This window comes from Apaloderma vittatum, unplaced genomic scaffold (assembly GCF_000703405.1).
Source record: "Apaloderma vittatum isolate BGI_N311 unplaced genomic scaffold, ASM70340v1 scaffold9732, whole genome shotgun sequence".
Taxonomy (NCBI): Eukaryota; Metazoa; Chordata; class Aves; order Trogoniformes; family Trogonidae; genus Apaloderma; species Apaloderma vittatum.
This window is the reverse complement of record NW_009704174.1, coordinates 19,030-31,240: the sequence shown is the minus strand read 5'-3', so window position 1 is coordinate 31,240 and position 12,211 is coordinate 19,030. Positions and strand designations below refer to the sequence as shown.

Here is a 12,211-nt window from a genome sequence, read left to right as displayed (position 1 = left end):
GCTTCGCTGTTACACTCAGTCCTGGCAATGCACTTTCAGATCACCAAGAGGAAAAGAGAAGTGGGCCAAGGAAGAAAAAAGAAGAATGGACCAAGACAAAAAAGTACAAAAAGAAAAAGAAAAAAAAGAGAATGAAATAAGGAAGAAGTTCAAAGTAAGCTTCTTGTTTTGTAATCTGGCCAAAGACATGCAAGAATATTATTTAGCACTGTTGAGTTCAAAATACGGTTTTCAGCTGGCTATAAATCTATTTGTTATAGTAGGGAGTTCAAGCACCTGAATAAATTCTAAATAAAGGTTTAAGCTACCCTTTTATGTTTGACATATGCTTGACTGTCAGCAAAGCCATTTTTTCAGTGCTTATATAGTTTTCATGAAATTCCCTTCTCATGTTCTTTCTAAAGCCTTAAAAACATTTTTCACTCCTCTGTTTAAAATGCATTTTGTTACTAGAATAGCATCAAAAATCCTTAACAAAAGTGGGAATCGGATCTCATATACTTAGTGGTTTTTGATTCACTGTGGTCAGATACAACAGTATCCACTCCTTAAGTTGTTCCAACATTCTATTGCCACTCATTGCTCTTGCCTTTATCTAAAGGGACCTAAAAGGTCTTCCAGCCTAAATGAAGAAGGGAATAGGGCACATGTTGGAAGCTAAAGTCACTGTCAAAATCTAGGGGCTAAATGATGAGACAGTTCTTTATGGCTCATATCATTTTTATATAGTTTGTGGTCTGGTCAGCATGCTATCACAGTTTATGAATCTGCCAGTCATGTTCTGTTAAATAATGTGTGTTCACAATGCTCCACTGTGTTCCTTTCAGTGTCATTGTACATAGCGAGCAGCTTTGTTTCTCTTCCTGTTATGCTCTGTACGTAGTAAAGCCATGGTGATTCTCTCACATCATGGCATTGGTCTGCCGTGGAGAGACTGACATGAATTCAGGAGCAATTATTAAAGGAAAATACTAATAGTAAATACCAGTGGCTTAGCTGGTGTTTATGGGGCTCCAGATCTGTTTTTCAGACCATCCCTGTGAAGTGTGGGCCTTAGTACACTGAACACTTTCTGACTGTAGACTGCTCTCTTGTGGCCATTAAAGAATGTTGCTATTCTTACATGCAAACAAATATATTTCATTTCAATTTCCTTACCAGCTATATAGGATAGATATTCCTTGGCTAGTCTATAATTGTCAAAAGCAACATGTGTCTGCAAGATCACGTGTATCTTAAAGCCACAGAAACTAAAATCTAAGGTGGTTTCTCAATTGCGTATACTAAAGAGCTCACAAAGAGAATCCAGAACTCCAGTACACAGTGTGATCATCGCTTGTGAGTACTTGTAGGATCATTTATAGAGTAGAACTGTAAACACAGAGCATTATGTGGTAGACTTATTTATGTTAATGAACATTCACGTGTACGAGTAGTTCTGCTGGAACTGCATGGAGCTGCCCACTGGAATTAAAACACGTCTGTTTTGTGAACATGTGGAAGGCTTCATAGGTTAGCCTGCTGGTTTTAGTCTCTGTAATTCTGTAATTTTGCCAGTTACTTCTTCAGCTGCTCTACTGCTATGCCATCACCCTCTCTTTTCATTCCCAATTATTAATTTACACTGGGTAGCTGGGGAAAAGAGTGGTGCCTTTTTGTTTATTTGCCTAGGCTGTTTATTTGCCTGTCAGCAAAAGAAATAATCATCCTTACAATTATTTTCTCTTTTGACTGAATGTCTGGCAAAGAACTTCATTTCTCCACATCTGTGACTTCTTTTGTTGCTTTATCTCTGCAGTTAACAGGACCCATCCAAGTCCTTCATCGGGCACGAGCTTGCATTGACTACAGGGGAGGGAAGAATGAGTTGACGGTCAGACAGGGGGATGAAATTGAAATCATTAGACTCACAGACAACCCAGAAGGGAAGTGGCTGGGCAGGATAAAAGGATCTTGTGAGTCTCTTTCTTCATTGTGCTTCTAAATGTTTTCATTGTATGACAGCAAAATTGTGAGCATTACACCAAGGAGCAGCCTTACCAAAGCTGAGTCGCTGGCCACCAAAGTGAATAATTGTCCTCCTGTCCTCAGCTGTCATGAGAGGCTTAGTTCATGGTAGGAAGTTACTGTACAATGTCATATAATATCGACATGCACTAGAAAACATTAGGGACATTATATTTGGATCTACATGGACACTTTGAGAGGTAATTCCATGTCAGCCTTTAAATATTGTTCGAATTTGGCTCTGGGCGTGTACCAAAGGATCACATTTTTTCGTGTCTTTATTAAAAGTAGCATGGGTGTTCCTAAAATGCAAGCAGAAAATACAAGGTTGTGCTTTAAATGCATGTCTTATTCCTATAGAAAGTTTCTAATCAATTTCTAGATTATATTTTGTCTGAAATCCCAAGATGTTTCTCTAACTGTATAAATATCATCAGTACATCTATGACTATAATAAGGGGTTGATGACCTGGCTCCTGGGTTATAGCAAAGACATTAAAAGACTGATTAATAAAATCAGGGAAAATTATTTAAAGCACTTGCTTGATTTTTAAGGATACTAAAATGACAGTAAGTTCAGTAAGACAGTTCACACATGTAGAACTGCACAATACCAGGTAATCGATTTGTATTACTGGATGTAAAAAGACATTAAGGAACCGGAGCATATCTCATATGAAGAGAGGCCGAGCAAGCTGGGACTGCTCAGCCTGGTGAAGGGAATGCTCAGGAGGCATCTTGTAATTGTTTATAAATATCTGATAGAAGGGACTAAAGAAGATAAGGCCCAGTGCCCAGTGACATTGCAAGACGCAACTGGCACAGAGTGAAATGTGAAATTTTGCCTGAGAATCAGGAAACACTTTTTTACTGTGAGAGTGACAAAGGAAGGAATAGGTTGCCCAAAAATGTGGTGGAGTCTCCATCCATGGAGGTCTTCAAAACCTGATGGGACACAGTCCTGGGCAGCCTCCTGGAGCGGATCTTGCTTGGGCAGGGGGATTGGTCAGATGATCTCAAGATGTAAGTTACCGTATCAGCTTTTCTGGGATACTTTGTAATTTTGTAAATGCGTCTTTTTCATGGATCATTTTGTACATCAGAAGACAAATCTTGATGAGGGCTGGGAAAAGGGTATTTTCTTGAGCATCTGTGGTCAATTAATTAACTTTCTTTTTATAGATCATTTCTTGCCTCAGCACCACTGCAAACTGTACAAGGCTTCTCACTCAAAATTGTCAATGGTATATAGGCGAATTTGTTTCACTAATGCTTCAGCCTTCAATGTTCACAAGCCAGTAATGGTCTGTGAAGAAGACCAAACAACAAAGGAAAATCACTTCTGGTCATTTAAATAAAAAGGAAAAATCAGCAATGTTAGAGATTTGGGGGGAAGCACTCAGAAGCAATGGAGTAGGAAATTTTCCATTTTCAGGAAATGCATGAGCATTTTTCACCTTTGAGAAAATCCATTCATGCTCTCTTAAGAACTCTCCTCAGCAAAGACAGTTCTCAGTCTCAGGCCAACTGCTCCACTGCAAGTTGCTCCTGAGCCGCTGCATTCCCGAATATAACCAGATCCTTTTAGGGAAGATCCAGGGACAACAGGATAGCAATGCAGCTGAGCAAGTCTACCAACCTGAAGCAAAATTAAGGCAAAGTGTCTCTCCCTCCAAATGACCTGTCGTAACCTGTATGTCATGGACTGACCTAAAATATGCCATAAGACTGCAGTGGACTCAAGGTTAGATGAGAAACAGAGCTTGCCCGTGATTCCTGGAGACCGCATAGAAAATTCTTCTGCTGTAGCTGAGAATCAAATGAAGTTGCATCAGCTGAACAGGGTTTAGGGAGAGATCTGAGATTTGTATTTGTGTAGACAGTTGGAGACTCAGACTGAGGCTGCTTGGAATGATATATTTCTACGAAAGTTTTCAAAGTTCATACAAAATAATTCAATTACTGATTCTGAACCTTCTGTTGAACTCATACCTCTACCATGAGCTTTAAAACTATCTCTGCCTAATTGCATGGTTTCATTAATTTAGATGGATACATTAAAATAACCATAGTGGAGATTGATTATGATTCTTTAAGAAGAAAGCAACAACCATCTACCAGAGCTGCTGTGAACCATCCAGAGAATAGCCAAGAAGTGTATGATGATGTTGGAGAGCAAGACATTATTTGCAGGTATGTATAAGGAATAAATGAAAAATAACCAATGATTCACCTCAGTCAGCCCAGATAGGGGAAGTTTTAAAACAACAAGGCGGACTCTTGACACAGAACCCCAGCCATTTATATCAGAAACATGTAACTGAATTATTCAAAGTGAAGGAGTGAGAGAAACAAAAATGGATTCTGGAATCCAGCATGTATAAACACTCATATTCAGGAGGAATCCATACAATTGGAAAAGGACCTACAGCACTGCAGTCCAAAAGAGTACAAAATGCAAAACATGCAGGATTACAAATCACCTGCAGGAAGTTGAATTCTCTTCCCTCCCTCTCTTTTCTTGTTCTTTCTTCTGAAGTCACATACGTAACATGCTAGAATAAAAGACTCTAAAAGGAAACACCCAATGCACTGGAAATCTCTTGAACACCCTCACTGCTCTTGTGAGCTTTATTATGAGTCTAATTGAGTCTTATTACCTCTTTCCTTTGGAAGAGAAGGGAATTCTGGAAGCATGACTAGGATGGCTCTTCAGAAGAGAGGCTGGCTCATGTTTAATCCTGAAAATAAGGCCTGTGAAATCCCATGAGATGAGTATGAGCTATATTTTTTTGACTTCATCAGAAGCTTCTCCTTTATGGCATACTCTCACATGCATTTGCAATGCAGTGCTACGTTGCAGACTCCCTACTTCAGTGTGCCGTAATTTTCACATCAAACAGATCTGCAGGTAGAGAAGTGTTGTCTCCAGCAGCCTATCAGCATATCAAACTTGCTGGCAGGGAAGTATTCTAGTGATCTTGTGACAAGTCAAGGCTCTCACATGACCCAACATGACAGAGATACTTCTGCTACCTGACCTCATGTAAAAGTCTGCTTCTGTCATGTTATGCTACAAACCAGTGCTCATTCTCCATTACACATCCTGATGTGCAGAAACATACCCTGGGATTCAGGTAAGAGATCTTCATACGAGTGTTAAAGATTTCAATATGTAGGACAACCATCTTGAAACACTCAGCCATTACACCTGCTTTCACTACTTTCCAGCACCTTAACTTAGAGGCCTGGCTGGAATAAAGTGAATGTAGCCACTTGGCTGTTGAGTGCAGCTTATCCTGGGCTGCTCAAACATCCCCATGTGCTCCAGAAACAGTGCTTGGAAAGATCTGCTTCAGGCTGGCATTCTTCAAGCAACCAATATAGTTTTGCATGTGATATTTTTCCAGGTTGCGCAGTATCAGTTTTCATCCCTGCACATTGGTGTCATAGCATCCTACCTAGCCAGAAGAGTTGCTATAGTTGCTCCAGGTTTTAGATAGTATGACTATTAGGTACTTCATTGCAGAAGTGTCTTTGGCTAATCCTTTTCACTATGGTAAGCATTACAATTAAACACCTCAATGCAAGGAATTTAGAAAATCTATTGAATTGAAAAGCAAACAAGAATACTCACACTGTTGCACACTAAAATAACAGTGTAAAGAACTTCGAAGGATGAATAAATAGCTCAGATTTGTTAAACCCTTTAAGCTGTATTTTGACATTTTTATCATCTCTAATGATTAATAGCATTCTGTTCAGTACATGAGCATGAATTGTTGAAAGGTCTGATATACATCAACATGTTTTGAAACTGCTGTAAGAATGCCATACTAAAAAAAGCCTTTTGATCAAATAGTATTATCTCATTATCAGCAGTACTGTAAATATTTCAAAAGGAGTAACTGACTAGGGCTGGTGTATTTCGCGATTTCTTGGCATAAGAGTTCAATGAACATCTTGTTTTGATGTCTAAGTTTAAGTAAGGCTCCGACCTGGAAATAATCTCAGCTACTGTGAATGTATCATGTTTCTTTCAATTACTGTTACAACATTAGTCCTATACGGAATCCTTGAAATGCCAGAAACATGCAGTTAGAAGTTTAAAGCATCACCCAATGAAAGCGCATTGAGCAATAAATTCATTTGTTTTACCATTTCATCTCAGCAAAATCCCCTCATAAGGAATGAATCTAAAGGGCGTGGATGGACTCTATTGTTCAGTCAGATTATATTTTTGTTCTCATCAAGCCTGACAACATGGCTTCCTGAGATCCCTTCCAGCATGAATTATCCTATGATCCTAAGTCATATTTTGTATTTTTGTTTAAAGATATCAACAGGAATATAAAGTATGTTCTAAATATAGTAATTTGTTATAGCTGTAGATACCAATTTGCATTTCCTTGAAAAAACCAGTTTATTGCAAATTAATAGCAGTTGCTAACAATTACTAAAAGTTAGGACTAAATGTTCTGGTTGTAGGAAAATGTACACCTTGACTGGCTGGAAATATCTGCTTCAATTTAATGAAGTTGAGAACTTGCTTCATAACTTTACTTATAAAATACTGTCCTTTGTTTTATATTAACTTAGAATGTTATTGAAAACTCCCTCTCTTACTCCACTTTCAGTGTGAATGATATTTTAAAATACTTTTTTCTGATTTTTAATTAATTATTTCAAAAGGAAAAAAAGAGTATTTTTCCTATATCTACTAAAAGTTAAAAGGTCACTTACAAATTAGATTGTGTATTTTCTTCAGCATTCATGAGAATGTAACTAGTATTTGACTGTAAGAAATTGGTATGATTGTGGTGAAAACAGAGAGGAAAAAAGAACTGGCACACTTAGTTGTTGCCTACATAGAACATATCAACATGTGTTTGGGCTGTAGAATTCGTGGTGCTCAGCTAGCAATGTAGACAAGTGTCAAAGTTAAAAGATTTAGAACTAATAACTACAATGGTGATGGGTGATCAGTGTTTTCTTTTTCCAAAGTAGAACTGTTTTTCTCTAATATGTCTTGTTTGCTTTTCTAGTCAGAGTGGTGGACAAAGTGGAGCTGGACGTAAGTTCTCCACATACTTTGTGGGGAGTGTTGTTTCTGTGTACTACTTACCTTCGAATCCAGATACCTGCACCTTCCAAATAATGCAGTAATTACCTATAACCATGCTAAATGTTAGCTAACAGAAGACAAAGAAAGGAAGTATGTTGGCCAGATTAACTTTTTTTCCACTTATGGGAACTTGGGTGAGACAGTTTGGTCTTCAGCATGCCAAAAGATGACAAAACTTGATTTTTTTTTGTGCAAAGGTAAATCATCCCACAAAACAGCACAAATATACTTGTGAAACATTCACATGAGCAAAGGTTTTTTGCAGAAGAAATCCAGTTCTGAATCAGCCAGTAATACTACCAATTAAAGCTACAATTTGTTGACAGAGTTACAGGGAATTTCAGTTTCAGAATACTCTGGAATCCTAGCCAATATGACTGCGGCATTTTCACACTGTCAAGAACACACATTCGAACCCAGCTTCCCCTCTGGTAGCACATATATTTATGTAGCATTCTCTGTTGATCACAAGAGCACAGCTCATCTTCTCAACTTAGAGTTATGAAGATGAGCAGAGGCATTCCCTGGCAGTGTTGAATGAAGCTGCTGCCAGCTAAGGACAGATTTCAGTGATTGCTCTAACCAGTGGCTAGAATTGGACATGGAAACTGAGCTAACCCTGCACTGAAGGAGGTGGGGCTCAAAGGTCAGAACTGAGACCAAAGTGGGAAGCTTACATTGCACTTGCCTCTGGTTTCTGTGGGTGAACACAAGATGCCACTTTCTGAGAATGTTGGTCTGACATCTTCAATCATCATTCAAGTCACATACAAAAATTTAAGTCATCAGTCATCAAAATGACTGGGACAAAACCAGACATTTAGAATTGGATTGAATAGAGTGTAAATGTATTTGTTTTCAGTATTCATGCTCTTGTGATTGGCATGTGGATGGTATTTCCAACTGGGACGAGTCTAAATCACTGTATTAATAAATAGGCTGTGCTGCTTTACAGAAAGATTCAGTTTGCAAGGATATTGCACAAACTGTACGCACATCTGGCATACTTAAGAGGCCAGCAATGAATATCCTGTTCTGCAGCATTAAATATAAATGCATTAATTCACTGTTTGATTTTTTAAAGAGATGTTCCCACCTCCTCCTTCTGATCAAGAAATATGTAATGCAATAGATTATGAAGATGCTGCAGCTAGGTATGTTTTTATTTAATTTAAATAATTTACTTCTTTAATAACTTTCATTTCAGTTTTTAGTGTTTTTGAATTAGGCATAATTAGCAAGTATTGAGATGACCAGAAAGTGAGTAGAGGATGAAGCTAAGAAAAAATGGTTATCTGGTCTTTTGGAGAAGTTTCATTCTGTAATTAATTTTGGTATGTCAGCAAAAGCATCTGCAATCACAAAAATCCCCGAATTCCCAACTAGACAGAATAGCTCAGGAATAAAAAAGAAAAACAAAAAAAATGCTAGCATGTTGAGTAACCGTGAGAAAACAGTAAGCCAGTAGATTAATATCTATACCTACAAATATATCTTAATATCTACAAATGACCTAGCATATGTATTTCAAGTTTAGCGTTTTACTGTTAGCATTTATGTAAATGTCCTCCCCTTGGACATACATTGTTGGTGTTAATGAGAATAATGTGCATCGGCTGGATCTTTTAAAAAGAATGTTACATTTTACATTGTGATAATTGCCTGCGTACTCCAAAGGTCTGTATCACAGGATGAAGATAAGAATGATATCTGGTCCTGGGGAATCTTGAAGAGGCTAAAGGTCAAAGATGTCAAAAAGAAAAGTGTACGAGAAAAAACAACCCAAGTCAATGGGGCAGAAGATAATGGAGATATGTTGTAAGAGTGTCAGGAAATCACAGTGCACATTAACTAATTCTAAAAAAGCATTGATCACATGCTACTAACATGTTCTCACAGAAGCCTGATTGCCAAATTGCAACTCAGGATGACAATTTTCTGCAAAAACACTGACCTCCTTTCTTCTCACCTGCATGGTCTAACTCTTCTCTTAACAACCTGTATTTGTTGCATAAGTCTGGTAATTAAAATATACCAAAAAAAATGTTAAAGATCATCAAATTAATTCATCATCTCTGTGGCACTCTGGTGATGCAAGTTTTCTGTATCCTCACTTGAAACGTACTTTGCTCACCTGTATGATGTAGCTGAGATAAACTGGTAAATCTAGTCCCATTAATCTGAATTTTAGGAGTAATATGCCAGATGGAAAAATACAAAGATTGCCTTCTACTTCTATCTTGCCTCGGGGTTAGATCAACAACTGGTGTTTACCACCATCTTCTGTCATTCAGTTCTGAACCAGTTTACTTTGATTCAGTGGTAAAAAAACATTTACTCCATGAGCATTGCTCGTGCCAGCAGAGCTTCAAAATGTGTGGAGATTACTTTAAGCCCTTCTGTTGCAAGTTTTATAAAATAAGGAAAAACATATTAATGTGATATAAATACTTAATAAACTTTTTTTTCCCTCCAGCTCATCTCTTCCAACAAAGCATTTTGAAAAAGGTAATTAATAGCCTATTGTTCAGTCTCCTTATTGATTCCTGATCCTTTCTCTGTATACATTACTCTGTATCATGCTAGTCACAAAAATACATCCAAGGAAGGAAACAGGATTTCCCAATGCTCATCCAGTTCCAGCAAACAAGTTTTGAACATTATGACTGATTTGGCTACAGAGAAGGAGACACATACACATTATAAGCTCTCTAGAAAATAATTTAATGTGTTTTAAGAGTTATGATTTTTCTACGTGAGATTTTCACTAGTTTATTTGACACCAAGTATGAATAGATACACTTGGAAAGAAGCCCTTAATGTGACTTCAAAAGTAAAATGAGATGCTTGTTATTTTTATAATTTGTTCTATCTTTGTAAGATAACTTTTACTTATAAATATGAGCTCAGCCATGGAACAAAAAGCAAACTCTTACAGTTTTTGAAGCTGTTGCTTCAACTGAGTTCTAAACCTTTTATCTTCCGCTGTGATTTTTCTAGACATTGATTTGATGTGTTGAACAATTACTTCATCTCTGAAAATATGTTGAATGTGATTTAAAGTATATTCTTGGGGTAAGAATTCTTTTCACTGCTTTGGCATTGCAAGTTGGCCTAAAGAGTAACACGTGTGATTCATATTCACTTCTAAGCAACATTGCATTGACCAGAGTGCTACAGAAGTGCCTGAGTGTACCTTAAAATCAAACTCCAAAAATATACTTTGATGCAACACAGTGGGAAATGGACTCAATAAAATTAAGATCAAAGGCTATTGCATTAGCCAACATGTGCTAAAACTTCCTTCAGCTTAATAAGCTTAAAATATCAGTGAATACCTATTACTGTTAATAGTCTTATTCTGAAAAGGTTGGCTAGTGTTCGTTTTGCTCAGTAGATTGCAAAAAACACAGTCCACAGCTACTATACATGGTAAAAGGCTACACTACTTGCCATAATTTGTCAGTTTCGCTATGCTGTCATAGATCGTAACACAATGTATTTGCTACTCAAGGATCGCATAATAATTTTCCATTATTTTAAACACTCTTGTTTTAGATTGTGGCGAAGATGTTTATGATGATGTAGATTCTTCAGACTACCCTCCTCCACCACCTGAACCTCAGCAAGCGAAAATGGGAATTACTCCCCTCATCAGAAATCTGTAATGCACTATAAAACATTTCCAAAGTATTCACTAGAGGCAGATGGCTACTCATGTATGGTGGTGCCAGGCTTTGTGGTTCTTACAACCCTGCTGTTGACAACAGCAGCTGAATGTTCCATGTCTCCATTTCAGGTTGAAATAATAAGTAGACTATAGAATAAGAAGTGTGCTTTGAATTTCAGTAAATTCAGTCCCTGATGGACAAGAGGTAGAAATGAATGCATGGTTTAAAGGTAATTCATTGTAGATTCTCTTCATGCGGTCCTCCTCCTATCAAAGTCTGGGGACTGTTAAGATAAGTACATCTCAGCTGTGGCAGTATTTTAAAAGAAAAGGAGATAATGCCGGTGTTATTAATATGAAACACATCTGGAGGCCTGAATTTCAACTTGGAAAACTTTTATGCCTGGACCAGCAAGTTATGGCCCTCTCTGGAGCACAGATGTGTTATGAGCACAGATGCATCTGTGAAGATGACTGCAAAATGTCACATTCTGTTGTCACTAACTCCACTAAGGTGGAGCTCCAGAGTGCGCTACAATAGTCTAGTCTAGATGCATTAAAACAAAGAGAGCCCTTTGAAATGTGTATCCAAAGGAAAAGGCTCCTAACCTAAATCTCAGCTAGCTCACACACATATATGTTTATCATCTGGGAAACTGTCACAACTTCTACAGAGATCAGAAAGGATCAGAAGGTACAGTCAGACTTTAAATTCCCAGGTAGAGCATCAAGAGGGGCAGTTAGGTCATGAAACCTGCCCATACTCACTGACAGAAGTCAGCAGTATTAGGGATGTGGGAAAAACAACAGAACTTGAAATGGGTCTTCTAATGCAGATTCCCCAGTGTACAAAGGTCTTCTGTGAGCACATAGGACTAACAAAGCTGTTTTATGAAAGTCTAAGATATTCCAGCTGCCTCCACAGTAGGACACATGTTATTCACCCTATTGCCCAAAGTTACATAGACTTCACTAAAATTAGTCCTTACCTAGATATTCTGAAGTGACAGTTATCATTTACCTAAATTATTTTTGCTAGATGTAAAGTTCTTTTTGCTGTAGGAGCCAGATACTCCAAATTATTTTCTAGATTCACTTATGTGATAGGTACATTAACATCAGAACTCAGTAAAAAAGAAAAGTAGGAGAGAAAACCCCAGTTCCTTGTTTCCTTTGAAATCAAATTGTCTTGAATTATCCACTATTAGACATGTATTTTCTCTGTAGAGCAACAAAAACATACTAAAGGCATACTGAAGGCAAATGTATTTTCACTAAAATTATCAGAAAGGTTGTCTATACTTCAGTTGTGTTGCTAGTCTTGGTTTTATCTGTATTCTTTTGGTTTAGGTCTTCAAAATCAGCAAGCCTTAATAAATCTGATGAAAAAGAAGTACAAAAGCGCAGAA

The 12,211-nt window shown here is 37.5% G+C and overlaps 1 protein-coding gene across 1 annotated transcript in view; it reads left to right on the top strand.

Annotated features, from left to right (window-relative positions):
• FYB (FYN binding protein) overlaps positions 1-12,211 on the top strand; it is a 43,286-nt gene that overhangs the window by 23,554 nt on the left and 7,521 nt on the right. The window contains exons 6-13 of the mRNA XM_009864927.1: positions 40-154; positions 1,799-1,955; positions 4,056-4,200; positions 7,053-7,081; positions 8,217-8,286; positions 8,810-8,950; positions 9,609-9,640; positions 10,691-10,796. Coding sequence (XP_009863229.1) covers positions 40-154; positions 1,799-1,955; positions 4,056-4,200; positions 7,053-7,081; positions 8,217-8,286; positions 8,810-8,950; positions 9,609-9,640; positions 10,691-10,796 — 795 coding nt within the window. The remainder of the gene's footprint in view (positions 1-39; positions 155-1,798; positions 1,956-4,055; positions 4,201-7,052; positions 7,082-8,216; positions 8,287-8,809; positions 8,951-9,608; positions 9,641-10,690; positions 10,797-12,211) is intronic.